Genomic DNA, 18,048 nt, shown 5'->3' with positions numbered 1-18,048 from the left:
GTGATGACGTGACAGCTTTATGCTTGTTCTTTTGTCCTTTAACTAAACTCAGCTCCCCACACCTCCCACCTTCCCAAAAGCCCTCTTTGTCATTATTATCCACAGGGAATAACGACCAGCAAGGTGACCCTGCTAGAGGAAGCCTTCCAGCCCTTTTGGCAGCCCAGTGCAGATCCAAGGGCGCGATGTTTGCGCAGCAGGAAGCTGAGCCCAGGGTGGGGAGAAGGTGCTCAGTGACACAGGAATGTCCCAGTATCACAGCTCTCACCAGCCCAGCACACCTGCCTGCTGCAGGGATGTGCTCTGTGCCAGGTGAGTCAGCAGCCGTGCCCTGGGCACTGGCAGGGCTTTGCACAGTCACCACAGCCCTGCCTTGCTGTTTCAATCCAGCAGATAGTCACCCTGCCAACACCGTTCCTGCATTTGCACATGCCCATCAGACAGGGTTACAGCCACAGGTTAAACCTGCTGTAAATCTGCTCATGCAAACACACGCACACGTATACACACATGCAAACAGAGGAATTAGCTGAGGGATTAGGAGAAGGCCTTTCTTCCCAAGAACACTGTTAATTTGAACTTCATACCATAACTAAATAAATGGTTTGGGGGAGTGTGGTTCAGAAGAGTCTGACTCAGCTTCATGTTGCAAATCTAGTTTTACCACTGCCTCGCTGTGTGATCCTGAGTGGAGTTCTCAGATTCCTTCAACCATGGTGCCTTTTGCTGAAAAAAAGGGGATAATAAGAACTGCTCAGTCACAGGTGAGAACATAACTTATTTGTGCTCAAGTACAACATACATTGAAAATACTGCTTCTCCCTGGGTGGGTGATTTGGGTTCTGGTGATGGTGGAGAGGAGTCTGCATTAAACATCTGGGCTGTTTTGGAGGACTTTGGTCAGCACCTGGCTGTAATTGAGCTCTCCAGTTGTCCAGAAAAGCAGCTGAGGCTGAGACACACGATAGAAGTCAACTGCTTTTGTGTATTTATATTTTCTATTTGGACAGGTAGGAGGGTGCCTTCCCATTCTGCAGCCTTCATGAAAGATAAAGGTTTTGTGACAGGCACATCGCTGGGACAGGATATGAAGGATTGCAGATAAACCAGGATTTTGGGCTACAGGGTTTATCAAATATTGCAGTGCTGCAGGCTGGGATTTATCATCTCCCCAGGCTTGGTTCCTACTTGCCTTTGCTGAAATCCTTTTGAAGGGTGACAGCATTCGAGTACATTAGAACTGTAAGCAGGCAAAGTACAGAAGTCAGGATTTCTTATTACAGGAGAAATGGAATAGAAAAATTGTGAAGATTACAGGGGAAACCATGTCATGGTGAATAAGAAGTCAAGCTCCAATCTTGGGGAAAAACTGGCATCCAGACTAGTTTAAATAAGATGTTAGGTATTGTTTTCTATTTAAACTTGATCTTGAATTTCCTCCTGGTACCTCATATCCTTTTACGGTCAGTAGCACTGGCCTCATGCATATTTATTAGATTTAGACATATTTTGCAAGTCACCTTCACATCTTATTTTCTTTTCCTGGACAAACAGGTTGGTTATGTACACATTGAATTTGCAAATCTCATCTCTGGTGTACATTAACCCCTATTAGTCTGGTTGTTCAATGTGCAGATAAGTTTTGGGGCATATTTGCAATTTAACTTCCTTCTGTATATTAAGCACAGCCCATACTTCTGTTTAGTTTTCACAACCCAGATTCCTTCACACATGGAAATGACCTGCATATCCAGCATCCTGGCAGAGAAACAGCCCTTCTGTTTGAGAGATCAGTGCCCCTGCTGTCTGAGAGAGAGCAGGAATTAGGTGTTTGTAAGGTGCTCCTTCCTTTCAGGGAGCTGCAGGTGTCAGAAGAGCAGCAGGTTTATTTACCTGCACTTATTTTCTTTGCCTTAAGCTCACAGTGAAGCTGGAATAGAAGAGGCAGATTTTATTTTTCCTCCCCAGACTAAACCACATCTCTGAACATGAGCTAGAAGCACTTTCTATTTGTTTGTGGCAATTCCAGACCTGCTGAAGGCCTAGAAAGTGCAGCCACTGAAACACACACAGTTGGTTATTGAGGCAGAGGTTGGTGTGGCAGGAGACAAGTTGTTGGAATAAACACAGCTGTGTTTTTTCCATCACTGTCTGCTCATTTACTGGGTCAGCCAGCCACAGACCCTGGCAGTGCAAAGGCACAGGGCAAATCCCTGTCCCTGGGGAAGCTCTGGGGCTGTAGGATCCACTCTCAGATTTCACCTTGGATGGGGTTCACTGTTGTTTGAATCAAATAAAGCTGTGGTTATACCTATTACAGGGTATGGTTAGAGCTTATTAATAGTGAGGCAAACAACCTGCCATTGGATATACAGTCCATTTGCAATCAGTTGTGCTTTCAAATGCTTAATTGCTTACAGTTCTGCCAGGACAGTCTTCAGGGCCCCCAGGTTAAGGTTTCAGATTAACCCCTCTGAGTTCCCTGTAAGGACTTTTCCCTTTGAAGAAAAGGAACTTTTTATCTCCATCACTAACTGAGAAGCTCTCAAACTGATTTTGTTCACGTTCCCAACTCTGGGCAAAGCCACAGCCACAAAATTCTACAGTCCAGGGCTTCAGAGGGAACAGTGGCCTTGTTTCCAGGAGAACAGCCTGAAACACAGACTGGCCCCAGGCAGGCAGGCCCGAGGGACTGGGCAGGAAGCAGCTCCTGTTCCAGCACTGGAGCAGTTCCCACTGCTGCTCTGGGTGAAGCACAGCTTTACTGCCAGGCTCAGGCTGGCTAATGGGCACAGCTGACCCTGATTCTCACTTCAAAAAGAAGCTGTAGTTGGAATGATTTAGAAAGGCAGGATTTTCTATACAGTCCCAGGGCTGATGCAGGCAAAAAGATCTGCATCAGATTAATTCTGCTGGATCCCTGGTGCTGTGTGGAGCTCCCACCCATCTTCCAGGGTATAGAAAAGCCTCCCAGCTATAGCACAAAAGCAGTGCCACTTGTCACATGCCAACAGCACAATAAAAGGGCCCGTTCAAGCCACAAGATGAGAGGCTCAGGGGAAAAGTAGCCTTGAGTTATCTGGATGCAGAAGAGAGAATTCAGCACCTGTGGCAATGAACAAAGTCAGGCCCTGTTATCAGCTTGGACTGGTGCCACCAGCAGAGACAATCTGCTGTTTCTGGAGTGCCATTTCAGTTGAAGCTGTTTGGACCTAACCTGGGAATACAATGCTGGGATTATCATCACAGCAGCCTTGGGAAACAGGGTTCCCTTCCTGAAATTCAGTGCAGTTTTTTTGCAATAAAACCAATCTAATTGCATCCTCCAGCTCCCTTTTTGCAGTCATGCCTGGGAGGGACGCACAGGACACAATCAAATTCTCTTTCCTGGCATCTCATGTACAAATGATCATTTTGCTACCAGTACTTTGCAGGGGGAGTTGGCTTCCCTAGTTCCCAGGCAGCTCAATTTGGGTTTTCCCCCAGTTTTTAATTAAGCAGAAATAAATTTCACTTCTATGAACCAGGGGCCCCATTCTGCTCCCAGGTACTGATGAAAATGCAGAATTAATCACTTGCCTGTCAGCATTGGGTGGAACTCCCAACCTCCTCATACCCACAGAGCAAATTTTCCTCAAGCAGGAACTCCTGGCCATTTACTGAAGGGTGACTGAGGAGCTCAGAGCACCACACAAGTTCCCTAAGCGGAGGGAGGGAAAACAAAAAGAGATCTTGTTCTTCTTCTGGGGCACAGATTGTTATCATATCACAAAAGCCAGCAGCTGAAAAGATTCCAGCCAGGAAGCACCATGCTTTGAGAACAGGTTGGACTGCCTGTCCTTCCCTGGGAGACTGACACCCAACGGGATCGGGGTGGAAATGAGTTATCCTGACTGCTGGGCTCACAGCCATTATCAGATGCTGGAGTGTTTTACATACTTCCTTCTCTGTGGGCTCCTCTTGTCATTCCCCAGAACAGGTGCAGGAGCAGCTGCATTCAGCTGTGGTGTCAGATGAACGTTACCTTGAAAACCCAGAAAGCAAAAACCACCCCCAACCAGAGCAGCTCGATGTTGAGTGGCAGAGGTAGTATTTTATTTTTTTTTTTGAGCATCCCTCCTCAAGGACACTAAATTTAGAGTTTGTAAAACATCACTAAATGAAAACAAAACATTGCCAATAACAAAAATGCAAACCTGCTGGAAAGGAAAATGCAGCAGCATTCAAGTATCAGAAAACATGAGAGCTAAAGTGCTTGAGAAAATTTCCTAACTATGCAGAGTCTGAAGTCAGTGTTCCCCTAGAAATGCTATTTTTAAAACAGCACTTGCCTGGCTGCACAGGATTTTTCACCAATCTATAGCAGGATAACACTACTAAGCCAGAGCCATTACCCCAAAGGACTAGGAGCAACACATTTCTTTCTATCCCTCTTACTAAAATAAATTATATTCAAAGAAACACATTATAAAGTTCAGGCAGCTGAAGCTGGACTTCAAGGAACGTGACAGAACGGATTTCCCATGCAGTGAAGTCGCTAGCATGGCCTGAAGCTGAACAAAGCTTTGGTGGGATTTATAAAGTGCTGTCTTTTAGTGTTTTTTGCCTGTCTTTAGTAGTGTTTTTTTTTTTTTTTCACACCAGCACCGGGGTTGTGAGTTAAAAAAAATTCTGAAGTAACAGACCAATTTTCAGTGGATGCTGGAGCCAGACAGACATTGCACAGTGCACACAAATAACATTAAAAAAACTACAAACAAATCGAACAAAAAAAAAAAACCCCAAGCCCCAAAACCTAACCCAGTTATGGTAAAACGTTTCATCCTTAAAAACAAACACCCACCAAGCACCAAGAGCAAATCAGAAAGTAACATCTGCCTCCCGGTCCCCTGGCTTGTCCCAGCAAGGATGGATACTACGTAATTCAAGCTCAGCAGCAATGGTTGAGAGCCTGAGCCTGCAGGCACTCAGTGCAAAACTCTCCCGGCCTTCAGCTCCATGGGAGTGATCCAGTTTTCACCAAAGCCAAAGGGAACTCCCTACAGGCTTCAGCCAACTTTGGATTAACCCCATAGATTGGCAGAGGGAGCAGGACCTTGCTTTACAGTCAGTTTTTCTATCCAGCCACAAAAGCCACCCCCTGAAATTCCTGGAGGGGTTTTCAACCTTCCCCCCCACGCATGCATTTAACATCCATTACAGTTAATAGCAGTTACACATGCAGATCGATGGGAGAAAAGTCCCAGTCGAGAGGAGTTACTGGAAGTAAGAAAAGAAACCCAGTAGAAATGCTGAGAATTGCTAAGGACCCAGCTCCCTCGAGTGAATCCCTGTTTTGCTGGCCAGCAGGCGTCCTGCAGGAAGCTCTATGGTGTGTGTTTGGGTGTGCAGGGTGTGTGACGTGGGGCGAGCCAGCGGCGCCGTTCTGCCACCTCCATGTCCCAGCTGTTCTTTCTGCCACCTCCATATCCCAGCTGTTCTTTCTGCCACCTCCATGTCCCAGGGAGCGTCCGAGCGCCGGCCGCCCTCACTTGGGCGCGGCAGCGTTGGTGAAATCGTCCTGTGCCATGGTCGCGGCCGGCAGGGAATGGGAATGGTCTATCCTGAACTCCTCCTCCAGCCCCCCGGGCGCCTTGGCCGCGTCCCCCCGGGCTGCAGGCTGGCCACTGTCCGTGCCGCCCCCCTCCAGCCCCAGGATCTGTCTCTGCACCAGCTTGGAATAAAGGCCTCCTTCTTCCATCAGCTCCTTGTGCGAGCCCTGCTGCACCACGCGGCCCTTGTCCAGCACAATGATGTTGTGTGCCCTCTCCACAGTGCTCAGCCTGTGAGCTATGACAAGCACCGTGTGGTTCTGCAAGTCGCCGTAAATCGCCTGCTGAATCTGCGGGGAGAAAAGGCGTTAGTGCCCGGCCCCTGGGACAGCAGCAGCTTTGTGGTCTCTGTCCAGAAAGCTCTGGACAGGGGATGAGTTCTGCTCTGCTCCCTGCAGCACTACCAGCACCAGCATGTCCAGCCCAGCTCCCGGCTGCAGCCCAAAGATCATCTCAGTCCAGCCAGGTGAGCTACGAGCACAGGTCTGATCCTGCAAGATGGGGACTTGTTACAGCTGGGCCCCAAATTTGGAGGCCACGTGGTGCCGGCAGAGACTGCAGGAAGCCAATACCTGGTGAATGCAGCTGTTCAGAAAAGCAGAATTTTTTCCTCAGTGTATCAAGGCAAGGCAAGAGAAGGTTTTTCTCCAGTCAAGAGACAATAGCACTGACGTCTAAAGGCAGGCAGGTGGCCATGAGGCACATGTCACATTGACACCCCTGGGTAGCCAAAACCAGCTCTGGGCTGGCATCAGGTACCACACCCGTGACTGAGGACCTGTGAGGCAGCAAGCTGCTCCAAGGTCAGGTACTTGTGCTGCCCCAGCAGGATTTGTCCTCTGGGATTGCAGGCACATCCTCAAATCCCATCCTTGAACAGCCTTTCCCTCATGTCATTGCATCAGGGAGGCCAAACTTCCAGACAGATAAACCAGTTCACAGGATGCTCAAGGCTTTTCCTGCAAGTGTGACTTCCTTGGTGCCTTGGCTGGGATCTGAGCTCAGGCACTCCTACTCTCCTTGCTGCAGCACCATTTTATAGGTCTTCCTCTGTATCCTGTCCTAAAAGGCTGCACAGACTCTCTGTATGCCAATTAACACCTTCCACATTGAAAAAGATCCCTCCCTCATCAGGTTTGTCAGGCATTGGCTGCTGTGAGCATGGAAATATTCCTTTCCTGGTGGCTACAAGAGCATTGGAATCAAATTCCTGCTACGGAATTTGCTTTACTCAAGCAAATTGATAGCACTGTATCAAGAATAAGTTTGTCCACTGGCTGGAAACTGAGGCCACAGTCTGTCCTCCCAGCCCTCTTTGTCCCAGGCAGCCAGGGCACCCTCCCAGCCCTCTTTGTCCCAGGCAGCCAGGGCACCCACTCACCGCGTGCTCGCTCTCCGCATCCAGCGCGCTCGTGGCTTCGTCCAGGATGAGGATGGGAGGGGCTCGGATCAAGGCCCTGGCAATCGCCACTCTCTGCTTCTGCCCCCCTGACAGCTGAGCTCCTTTTTCCCCTGCCTCTGTTGGGTCAAGGGAGAGAGGAAGGGGTCAAAATGGAAACCCAGAGCTGGCAGGGCGTGCAGCTGGCAGCCCCAGCAGCGGGTGGTACCTGTGTGGTAGCCGTCCTGCAGCTCGGTGATGAAGTTGTGGGCGTTGGCCTTCTGGGCAGCCTGGACCACAGACTCGAAGGAGGCTGAGGCCAAGCCATAGGAAATATTGTCTGCAATAGAGCGGGCAAACAGCACGGGCTCCTGGCTCACCAGGGAGATCTGCAGGAAGCAAAGGGAGAGCGGGGGTCAGGAGCAGAAGATGCACTGCATGATTTCTCTGACCATTGATATTTGTTCCTGCTGAGTAAGGACTGAGATCAAGATATAGAAATGTCATTAACCAAGATAGAGAAGTGCTCAAGGTGAGCTTCCAGTGAGGATGCCAATGTCAGCATGCCCAGTTTGCACCTTCTGCTGGAAAGCCACTTTGCAGGGAAGAAACCTGATGCAATGCTGGCACGTTGGCATCTGAGATGGGCTTCCCCCTCCTAAAGCCTGCTGTGGTTTTGCTCCAGATCTGTTATTCCCATCACTGTTTGCTCTTCCCAGAATGAAAAACCAGTTTCTGGAGAGACCCTCTCCCAGGCCCTTGCTGATTTTCCTTTCAAGGCCAGTAGTCACACTTGGGCCGTGTGAATGAGCCCTCTTGCATCTTTTAATCCCAAATAAGCAAGTTAGGGAGGTAACTGCTGCAATTCCTTAATTGCTTAGCAACAGTCTCCCTGTCCTGCCTTCCAGCCATGGCTGTTCACTGCCACATTCAGCTGCTTTATCAAACCCTTGATATTGGAATAAATCAAACCTTTCAAACTATAACTCAGAATTGTGCAGGAGAGAGCCAGGGAGACACGGTCATAATTTAATTGATTTCTCCCCATGCCCCTAACACCACACCAGGCTTTCTAAACTGAAAGATTTGCTTGGCCTTTGATTTTCGCTCTGTACGGGCAGGGAATGTAAATTAGTCACAGTGACTTTGCCTTTCCAGCCTGTCTCTGATCAATTGTTTTCAGGTTTTCCTGCTGACTGCTGAGGCCATTTGCTCTGGGGGCAAACAAAGGAGGCAGTTACTTGCAGAGATGAAGGCTGATCTGTGCTGACACACAGATGAGAGCTGAGGGGCCCAGACCCCTCTCCTAGGCAAAGCACGAGCCCTTCTGGTGCTCCAGCTGCTGCCAGGATCCTGAGAGGTTTAACTCCCCATTAGCTGAGAATTACTCTAAGATCTTAACGCAGAAATTGCTGGAGGAATACAAAACTCTTTTTCCAAACCCAATTTAGATGATAATTAATCCAACAGCCAAAAACATATCTCTACTGTGTTGGCCAAAAAATACCAAACAAAAGATGTTTTTTGTTCTGTTTTTGGAAGGCTTCCCCTTCCCCTTGAAACCGCCCTCCATCCCCTTCCTTTCCACCCCCACAAATTATCCAAATTCATTTCTTGGACCACTTCCAGCCTCCAGCTTTCTGGACATTTCTGGAGCTGCCAGATCAAACCCAAAGCAACGTGCAGCAGTGCCATGCATCCCCTCAGAGCCCTGCAGGTGGCAAGTGGGCCAAGCAGAGCACAGGTATCCCAAGCAGAATACAGGTATCAGTCGCTCGTACCACGGAGTGCAGGTACTTGTGATCGTACATGTTAATGGGACGCCCATCCAGCAGCACCTGCCCGTCCTGCAGGGGGTAGAAGTTCTCCAGGATGTTGACACAGGAGCTCTTCCCACTCCCTGAAGGGCCCACCAGCGCTGTCACTTTGCCAGGGTGCAGGGTGAAGGACACGTCCTGCAACATGGATGGGAGAGCATGCTCAGGTCCAGGCTTTTCTCAGCATCCTGGGGCACTACACAAGAGAAGGAGCCAGAATCTGGCCAGAGTGCCCCTCTGCCTTGGTGATGTGCCACATCAGCCATTTCTCCTGGCTCTGAGGAAGCAAAAAGCCTCCAAATTGCTTCAGATTTGCCTGCTGATGTAGCAGGCCCTCTAAAAAGCAAACTGACCTCTTTGCTGCTTCCCCCTGTCTCATGATCCCAGCCCCTCTCCCGTGGAAACAGTCAGAGGCAGCTTGGCACAAGGCCCCGTGCCACGCTGACATGTTTAATGCCTGAGCAGGGAACAAGGGTTTTATTAATAAATCTCATTCCTTGTAAGGAAGGCCGGCCCTAAACACCCGCTGCTCCTTTTAATCTGTTTTCCAGCAAGCGCTGAGCCTGCCCTTACCCATCTCTGACAGGCAGCTGACACTCCCTGCGGGCTGGGCTTTGCTCCTGGCCAGGATGGAGCAGCAGCACGTGCTGCTGGGAGCGCTCAGTGCCCACGGGGCTCACCTGGAGGACCTGGGTGGCAGAGCGAGTGCGGTAGGAAAAGGTGACATTCCTGAACTCCACCTTGCCCTCCACGCGATCCGGGGCCAGGGAGCCGTCGTGCACCATGGTGGGCTGGCGGTCAATGAACTCAAAAACCTTCTCAGCAGCTCCCACGCCCTGCATGAGGCCGCTGTACACGGAGCCAATGGACTGCAAGGGAAGAGGCAGCAGTGAGACCCTCCCAGGGGATGGGGAATCAGCAGTGCCACTCCAAAGGGGAATGGCTGAAGCATTCCCAAGTCTCCCATCGCCTGACATTGGCTGTGGGCATCAGACACAGGGAAGGAAAACTCTCCCTCCTCTGTTGGGTATGGAAGGGATACATGGACAGCCCAGGGGAAGGATGTTTTTCAATATTAAACCCAGAGCTGCAGAACAGTTTGTACTGTAACTGCCCCTCCCACCAGGAGGGGGAAAACCCCCCCAAACCAAACTAAATCCACACCAAAACCACAGCCTGGAAACCCCACCAGAGGCTGCAGTGATCTGAGCAGATGGTGAGAGCCAAGCAAGCTGCCTCCAGCTCTGCTCTGCCCCTGCACAGAGGCTGAAGCACCACCAAAACCACACTTGGCTGTGAGGAAACCTCGACTGGATCATTCCTGCCTGGATTAGCCAAGTTTATGCCTCTGCAAGGGGAAGGCAGCCCTGGGTGGGCTCTACCATCCCACCCACAATCCCATCTTGCTAATGCGCTGCCAACGCAGCAGCTTGCAGCCTATTCCAGGGAAAGGGAAAAAAAAAGTAATATAATTAAGTTTTTAATGAAGCCTGAAATTTAACAGGCAGCTTTGTAATCCCTTCATTCTTCATGCCAGGAAATGTGCTTGGCAGGCAGCCAGGGCTCTGCCCTTCAGCAGGGCCAGCCTGACCCCTCTGCTCCCAGCTGCCTTTTTGGGGGACAAGCTGCTTCAGGAACACGAAGGTTGTGAGACCACAGCAGGGGAGGAATGGGGAGCAGAGGGGAGAATCCCCCCTCTGGCAGTGCCAAAGCACCAAAGAAATGAGTCATGGGAAAGTCAGCACTGGATCTATCCCTGCAACTGCCCTGGGACCTTCTGGGAGATAGAAGGGGCAGCCCAGAGCTTGGGGAGGCCCTGGCACAAGTTGCCCAGAGAAGCTGTGGCTGCCCCACCCATGGAAGTGTCCAAGGCCGGGTTGAATGAGGCGTGGAGAAACCTGGGAAGGTGTGGAAGGTGTCCCTGACCATGGCAGGGAGCTGGAAAGAGATGGGCTTTAAGGTCCCTTCCAACCCAACCCATTCTGGGGTTCCCTGCTAAAACTAACTCACCTCCATGCAGTCCCCCAGGACAAACTCATAAATGATGAAGGATATCAGGTTTCCACTCGTCATTTGCCCAGAGATCACGAGGTGCCCTCCATAGTAAAGGATGCTGACCTGGACCACCAGCAGGGTCAGCTGAAAGCAAGAAAACAGCCCAGAATCAGCAAGGACAAATGGATATTTGGTGCATTTGTCATTACTCACACAACAGCCCAAACTTCATGTGCTGACATTTATCCTTTGGGCCCTGAGCTGAGGATCCCTGACAGTGCAGCTGACAGCCCTAGGAGCGAGCATGGAAATGAGAAAAACAACTCAAGTACATGGGCTGATTTAAGGAGTTGGGCAGATATCTTTCAACAAAACAAGTCCCCAGGGACAGCAGCCAAGGAGGCAGAATTTATCTGAAATAACAGAGCATCTCATGAACTTCTCTCTTGGACTGAGGTCCTCAAGCATAATAATCTATGTTCAAATTATCCAAGGCATGCAGTCACCTCACCACTAAAATAAACTTTCCTTTATACGAGTGTGACACATTTTAATTTAGAACACAAAATCAAGCCAGGAGTTAATGCAGAATATCCTCCTTGCCTGTACAAGTCCCTGAAGCATAACCCCAGCTGTCACCTGAAGTCTGTGGGGGGTACCACCTACTCTAGAAAGGAGACAGATCAGCTCTGATGTGACAAAAATACCAGCCCCTTTTATTCAGCTGGTTTTGTTCCATGCTGCCCAGGTGCTCCAAAAAGCAGCAATGCCCTGGTGCCCTGTGGGACCAGAGGAGGTTGTAAATTCACACAGACAAAAATACAGGAGGAAAAAATGCCTCCTCTACAGCTCTGCCATGATCTGACCTTAAGCTCCTGCATTCCCTCCAAGAAAGACTCTACCAGGGCTGAGCTACATCCATTGTCTTCTTTCTACATGAGCCCTGCAGGAGCAGTTTTTTAGGGCTTTTGCCTTCTTAGATTTGTCAGGACCAGCGTCAACCCAGCTCATGCTCCAGCTTCACCTGGGAGCCCAGAAACCATGCTAATAATGCTCCCATTTTGTTTCCAGACTTGGGAAGCCATGAAGTCTCTCACAGCTGCATGAAGGCACCGTAACTCACAGACCCTTCACCAGCGACTGCCTCGATCCCTGAACGTGCAGAGACGAGGGCAGCCTCGCGTGAGGGTTTTGCCCTGGAGAAATCCCAAACCATCTGGTGTTAAACGATGAAAAAGCATTTTGCAGGGGGGGAAAAAAAAGAAAAAAGCCCAAAGCCAAAGCCCAGCAGCCTCCCACCCACACACAGAAGATCTCCATTCCTGAGCAGAAGCTCAACCAACGCCACGGCTGTTCCCAGCCGGAGCCCCGGAACGGAGCTGGCACAGGCAGGCACTGCAGCACCACGCAGCCAGGGCTGCTCCACGACCTGCAGCTCCTATCAATTATTGCCCCATGTGAACTGGAGGCAGGGAAAACAGGCAGCTCCATGGAATGACACACCGCTGCCTTGGAGTGTATTTTTATCCATCCATTTTGATGGATAAAAATAACAAATGATCGAGAGCCCGGGGATCACCAGCAGCAGAAAGCAGGGCTGGGCTCACCCCACAGAGTTCCCTGGGAGCAGAGGAGAACCAGGTGTGCTTTGGGACATGGAGAGACCCCCCTGCCCATCCCAGCCCCACGCAGGGAAGCCCCAGGGCCATTCACCTACCCCACTGGACCAGACATAGTAGGTGTAAGCCATGGCCTCCCGCTTGTTGAGCTTGTACACCTGCTGCAGCTTCTGCCAGTACACGTTGGCCTCTGTCTCCTCGTTGGCGAAGCTGCGGACGGTTTTCATGGCCGAGATGGTCTCCTCAGCCGTGTTGTTGGCCTTGGCCAGAGCGCTCTGCACATCCTTGGAGAGCTTCTGCAGGGAGCAGGGGGAGGCAGAGGGAGCTCAGCGAGTGCCAGGCTGCCTGTGGCACATCTCCCCGCTCGCCCTGGGCTCTGGGGCCCCACCAGGTGACTCCAAACAGAGAGGAGAGATGGCACAAGGACAGGCAGATGCATACGGGACATTCCACAGCCCAGCCACCTCTTCTATCAGACCTGAGATGCTTCCAGTCCTGAGCACGAAGCAAGGTAAGAGCCCAGTCTGCCCACACAGGTTTAACGTCACCTTCCTGCCCCCACTGCTGGCAGCAAAACACTCCAGCATCACTCCCACCGGCTCCAAGAGCACCCTCAAGCTCCCTGAGGGCTTCACAGAGAGACACTGTGGCAATGCCAGCTGCTCCTGCCTACCTGGTAGTACTTCCCATAGACATCAGACACCAGCATGATGATGGGGAAGCCCATGAAGGTGACGAGGGAGAGCTTCCAGGAGAGGCTGAACATGAAGAAGATGACGCCCGTGGCCTTCACCACGTTGCGCAGGAAGATGTTGATGTTCTGGGAGACCAGGTCGCTCACGATGGTCGTGTCCGACGTCAGGCGGGAGATGACGTCCCCTGCAGCAACGAGGGGTCAGGGAAGGGGAGAGCAGGGATGTGTCACCACTGCAGGTCACTGCCTAACTGTGTCCCACATCCCATGCCAGGGGCCAGATGGAGCTCCCCATCCAACCAGCTGCGGGTCTGAAGGGTGGCGTGGAAAGGGGGGCAACTCTCCACTGCTGTGGATGCAGAGCAAAACAGAGGAGCTTGGACTGCTGCATGCACGAGGAGCAGGAGGTGGCACCTGAAGGCACAAGCTACATCCCTGGGTCACCAAGGGTGGCTGTAGGACAGCAAAGGGGACTGTGACATCTGTGGCAGCATCCTGTGCTGGAGGGCAGCCCACAGGCCACACACAGTCCACAGCCTGGAGCTGGCCTGAGGGACCTGAGGACATGGGACAGCAACTGAGTGATGAAGCTCTGGCGGTGCCTTTTGGTGGAGCTGAGTGTTACAGCCAGCAAACATCACCCTGAGCTCCTGAATCCTTGGCCTGTGTTTAAGTCCAGCTGAATTCCCATGCTTTTGTGCAAGTCCAGGGTTATCTGTATCCCACTTCCAGTAACATCTCTGCTGCCCTCAGCTACCAAGGCACTGTGCAGTGACTGCTAAATACAGCAACAGCCTCAAAACTAAAAATACCACTGAGACAAAATTAAATGTGTGCAAGTTACACCAGAGTGGCACACAAGGCCTGGGACTGGGACAGGACTGAACTGGAAGCAGGGAAAGCAACAAGCACACCCAGCAAACCTCACACATCCGAGGTTTCAGGGACAGGAGCAGAGCTGGAGAGCAGCCCACCAATAGGCACTGATGGGAGGAAGGAAATGGGAGTTTTGGGGGTGGGACTTCTGGATGCCAGGCTGATGGGTGGCAATGGGACATCCCCACGGTGGGAGGCAACAGAAAAGGAAGAACTTTCAGCCTCTATTTCTAACCACGAGCAGTGGCTGCTGCCTCTGGCTGCCCCCAGTCTGCTGTATGACAGTAGAGCAAGCCAAGGGGAAAAAATCTGGGATGGGACAGAGAGGTTAGAGCGAATCCAGGGGAGAGAGGAACCAACCTGTGCGATTCTCATCAAAAAAACTCATCTCCTGAGACACCAGGGACCTGAAGAGGCAGTTCCGAAGGCGGATGTTCAGCCGGGCAAAGATGAGCGTAAAAACGCCGCCCCGGATACCTGCGGCAAATGAGCTAATTGCAGATAAGAAACGTTATAGAGCCATGGACACGAAACCCTCTCAGCCACACCAACACCCCCACGCCTGGCCAAGGGCCTGGGCAGTGCTGACACCACTTATCACCAGCCCACACCTCTCCTGGGTGCCACCAGCACAGTGGTGGTTGGTCCTAACCGTGGTAGTCACAAGTTTTGGGAAGGAAGGCAGTGCTGCTGGAACAGCACTCCCCAGGGAACCCATTCCCTGTGTCCATTCCTGCTCCCCCATCTCCAGCAGATGGACACAAAGGGCCTCACAAAGGCCTTGTGACTGCCAGCCATGGCCTCTCTGTGCAGAGAATTCACAGCACGTCCCTGGGGCCTGGCACCAAACTGGTGCAGTGGGTGCCTGTGCCCACCATCACCACGAATTCCTGTGGGAAAACCCCAAACTCCTTTCCAGGGCCAGATCCAGCCCCTGCATTACCTTCCTATGGCGAGCAGCGACATGACCAGCACTGCCGTGGAGAAGCGATCCATGCTCTTCTGCACCACAATGCCATCGATGGCCAGCCCTGTGTAGTAGGGCAGGAAGGTCTCTCCTGCAGGACAAGCACAGGACATGGAGGTTCAGCCCCACTGCATGGGATTGGCACAGGATCTGTAATCCCAACTATGACAGACTGTGGACAACCCCATCCCCACCCCAGAGATACTCGGCCATCACACAATGGGGACGTTGCACTCCCAGAATATTTTATCCCCTCCTGCATTTGGTGTTTCCTCATAGCATTTTTCACCCACCCCATGCAGCACGTGCCACCCAGCACCCCCAAAAAAGCAGTTCTAGGGTGCTTCCATGCCCCATGACCACGGCTCCTCCATCCCTCCTGGTGGGGATGGGAGCACACCACGGCCTGCCTGGTCCCTTCACTCACCCAAAGCAGCCACAAGGAGGAAGAAGGAGGCGATGCCCAGGAAGAAGGCATCTGGCTTGGTGTAGGACAGCAGTTTATGGATGGTGGGACCTGCTGCCTCCTCCCTCTTGTCCCTTGGGGTGCCCCCGTCACAGCTCTCCTCCACCTCGGCGCGGGACTCGGAGCTGGGCCCCAGCGCCTCGCGGGATGAGGTGACACAGGCCAGCAGCTGCCACAGCCCGAAGGTGGCCGCCAGTGCCACGTAGGTCCAGGCAAAGAGCCCCCAGAACCAGGGGTCCCTGATGGTCTTCCGCACCTCCGAGTAGAGCAGCAGCTTCACCATCATGTAGATGCCCATGAGGAGGCAGACGACGGCGATGAAGGTGCGCGAGGCCCGGAGGCGCCGGGGGCCGTAGGCCGTGTTGGTGGCCACGCCGATGGCGGCGCCCAGCAGCACGCAGCTGCGGTACAGGCAGCCCCCCCAGATGTCCAGCAGCGAGTTGAAGATGTTGAAGTGCCGCAGGTCCTGCAGGACGTTCCGGCCGCCCTGGCCGTGTGTGTAGAGCAGCGTGGTGACCACGACATCGGCCCCGCTGAGCGCCAGCGTGCTGGCCACCGCCTTCCAGGCCCGCATCCTCGCCACCGGGCTGGGGGCTCTGACGTGGGGAGGGGCAGCCCTAGCACAGCAAGGACGTGCTCATGTCGGCCTCTGCTGCGGGGTGAGAGAGGGGGACGGGGTTATTTACCTCAGAGAGGAGGTAAAGGGAAAGGGAAGGACACGGGGGACAACTGTGCCAGCTCCCCACCAACCCATCCTGACCGCAGACACCACTATCTGCACCTCCCTCCCCCCTGCTGCACACTGTATTTCATTAAATGAGCAGCACAAAAGAAGACAAACTCTCCTCCCGGATGCCTTCACCCATCCTGAATCCCAAAGCAGAAATCTGCACATCCCGATGGGAATCTGGCTGTGGCCGCTGCTGGGTGCTGCCATCACATCCGTGCAGCCACGTGTCCTGTGCTACGGAGCCGTGGAGGTGTTAAACTTGGACAGTCATGATCCCAGAGTCCCTGCCCACCCTTCCCAGGACAAAGCTGAAACCAAGCAGCCAAAACCGTAGGAAAGCAGACAGGGAGCAGCTCAGCTCTATAACGGATCCCCCTCATCAAAATAAGACTAAACCATATGTACCGCAGCTTGCCACACCTTACTGTCCCCTGCCCTCCTGGATATTAATTCGGGGTAGCCCACTGAACCCGCTGTGCAGTCAGCGTGCAGTTCAATGACACAACAAAAATCCCGAGAGGAAATTAAAAAGGGATTGGAATTCCACGGCTGCGTCCCGCGGGAGAGGAAGGCTCCGGGGCGGGCTGGACGCTGCCCTCGCTGCCGCCCGGTCTGTCCGGCAGCAGCGATGCTGGGGCGGGCTCTGAACGGAGCCGGCAAAGGGCGGAAAGCTCGACCTGCCCTAAGCCGAGCGAGCCGCTCACCTGCTCCGGTGCCATGCCCTGAGGAGCCACGCGTTGGCAAGAGGGAGGTGGCGGATCCCGAAATTTGTGCTGGGTCAGCAGCTAGTGACGGTGCACAGTGCGGAAGGCACCGCGCTAAGGGGGCCATGTGCCGGCCACACTCCGGCCTGTGAGACCGCAGCGCCCCAAAACCAAAGCACCGGGACCAAGGGCAGCCTCGGCACCGGGCAAGCTGTGCCCTTGGGCGAGAGCCGCTCGGTGGTGGGGTAAATGGGATAAAACACTAAAAAGCGGAGTAAACAGGGCGGAGGCTGCAATTTGGGAAAGCACGGGGGTTTACGGGGTGGGTGGGGAAGGAGGGATGGACGCAAAGCAGAGCAGCGGTGCCAGGGAGGAGCAGCACACGCTTCCCAGGGTGCTCGCTGCTGCCATCCGCTGCAAAGCTGCGCGGATCCGGCCCACGGAGGAGGAGGAGGAGGAAGAGGAGTAGGAAGCAGCCACCGCAGCTCCCCGCCACCCGCAGCAGTGACCCCAGCCGCCGAGCTGGAGCCGCCCAAGGTCCGCACTCGCATCCCGCCTTCCCCGCGCAGGAGAACGTCCCGAGGCGGGGGAGACACCCGGGAAGGGCCGAGCCCGCCATAGCCCGGCCGGACCCCCACACACGGCTCCCCCTTCCGAGCAGCTCAGCCCCGGCCCGCCCGGACGGCTCTTACCGGCGGCGGGTCGGGGATCGGCAGGATCAGCCCGCTCCGACCGGCGGCGGCGGCGCGTCCCGGGAACAAGGTCGGTGCTGGGCGTGGCTCTGCCGTGGCCCCGCCCCAGGCCCCGCCCTCTCCTGCGGCGCGCGCCCGGCCCCGCCCAGGGTCGGACCGAGAAGCGGCACCGGGGACCCCCCCTCGAACCCCGAATTTGGGGGTCCTCGGTCCCCCCGCTCCGCCCTGCCCCTGTAAACCCCGCCCTGCCGCGGCAAAGGCAGCCCCGGAATTTTCCCCGCCTCAGAAGGTATTTTTATACTCCCTAAATATACATGTTTTTAAATTTTTAAAATTATTTTATTGGTTTTATGTCATTTTTGCAGTAGAGAGGGAAAATACAACACAGGAGTTGGCTCAAAAAGCAACCGGGAAAAGAGCTCGAAATAATATTTTAAATTAATCCTTAAACAGGGGCTCAGTGGGTTTAATTAACCCCTCAAGAGAGACTTGACAAGGGTTTAATTAACCCCTAACACA

The 18,048-nt window shown here is 53.2% G+C and overlaps 1 protein-coding gene across 3 annotated transcripts; it reads right to left on the bottom strand.

Annotated features, from left to right (window-relative positions):
- Positions 1–4,073: 4,073 nt before the first annotated feature.
- On the bottom strand, positions 4,074–17,640 carry ABCB9 (ATP binding cassette subfamily B member 9). 3 transcript variants are annotated; one of them, XM_071445022.1, is made up of 12 exons: positions 17,530–17,640; positions 15,365–16,055; positions 14,914–15,028; positions 14,331–14,461; positions 13,074–13,279; positions 12,499–12,696; positions 10,797–10,925; positions 9,467–9,655; positions 8,751–8,924; positions 7,199–7,358; positions 6,973–7,109; positions 4,074–5,881 (listed from the first exon to the last, which is right to left on the bottom strand). In XM_071445022.1, the coding sequence occupies exons 2-12, from the start codon at positions 15,975–15,977 to the stop codon at positions 5,528–5,530; spliced, it is 2,406 nt and encodes an 801-aa protein (XP_071301123.1). In that variant the 5' UTR covers positions 15,978–16,055; positions 17,530–17,640; the 3' UTR covers positions 4,074–5,527. The 3 variants fall into 3 exon arrangements, with proteins under 3 accessions (XP_071301123.1, XP_071301125.1, XP_071301124.1); XM_071445024.1 differs by having other exon boundaries at positions 15,365–16,052; positions 17,530–17,620; XM_071445023.1 differs by lacking the exon at positions 17,530–17,640 and adding an exon at positions 16,838–17,204.
- Positions 17,641–18,048: the final 408 nt, after the last annotated feature.

The sequence above is a fragment of the Agelaius tricolor genome, unplaced genomic scaffold, assembly GCF_023055355.1.
Source record: "Agelaius tricolor isolate 1412-34295 unplaced genomic scaffold, bAgeTri1.0.p SCAF_20, whole genome shotgun sequence".
In the NCBI taxonomy this organism is placed as follows: domain Eukaryota; kingdom Metazoa; phylum Chordata; class Aves; order Passeriformes; family Icteridae; genus Agelaius; species Agelaius tricolor.
This window is presented reverse-complemented; position numbering and strand designations above follow the sequence as displayed.

What these genes read in the sequence shown, in the direction of transcription:
- ABCB9 (XM_071445022.1), bottom strand. Translation starts at nt 15,977, where the DNA reads ATGCGGGCCTGGAAGGCGGTGGCCAGCACGCTGGCGCTCAGCGGGGCC. An exon ending in TCCTGGGGGACTGCATGGAG is followed by an intron (nt 9,656 to 10,796) that starts GTGAGTTAGTTT and finishes CTTCCCTTGCAG; the next exon opens with TCCATTGGCTCCGTGTACAG. An exon ending in ACAAGTACCTGCACTCCGTG is followed by an intron (nt 7,359 to 8,750) that starts GTACGAGCGACT and finishes TGCTTCCTGCAG; the next exon opens with ATCTCCCTGGTGAGCCAGGA.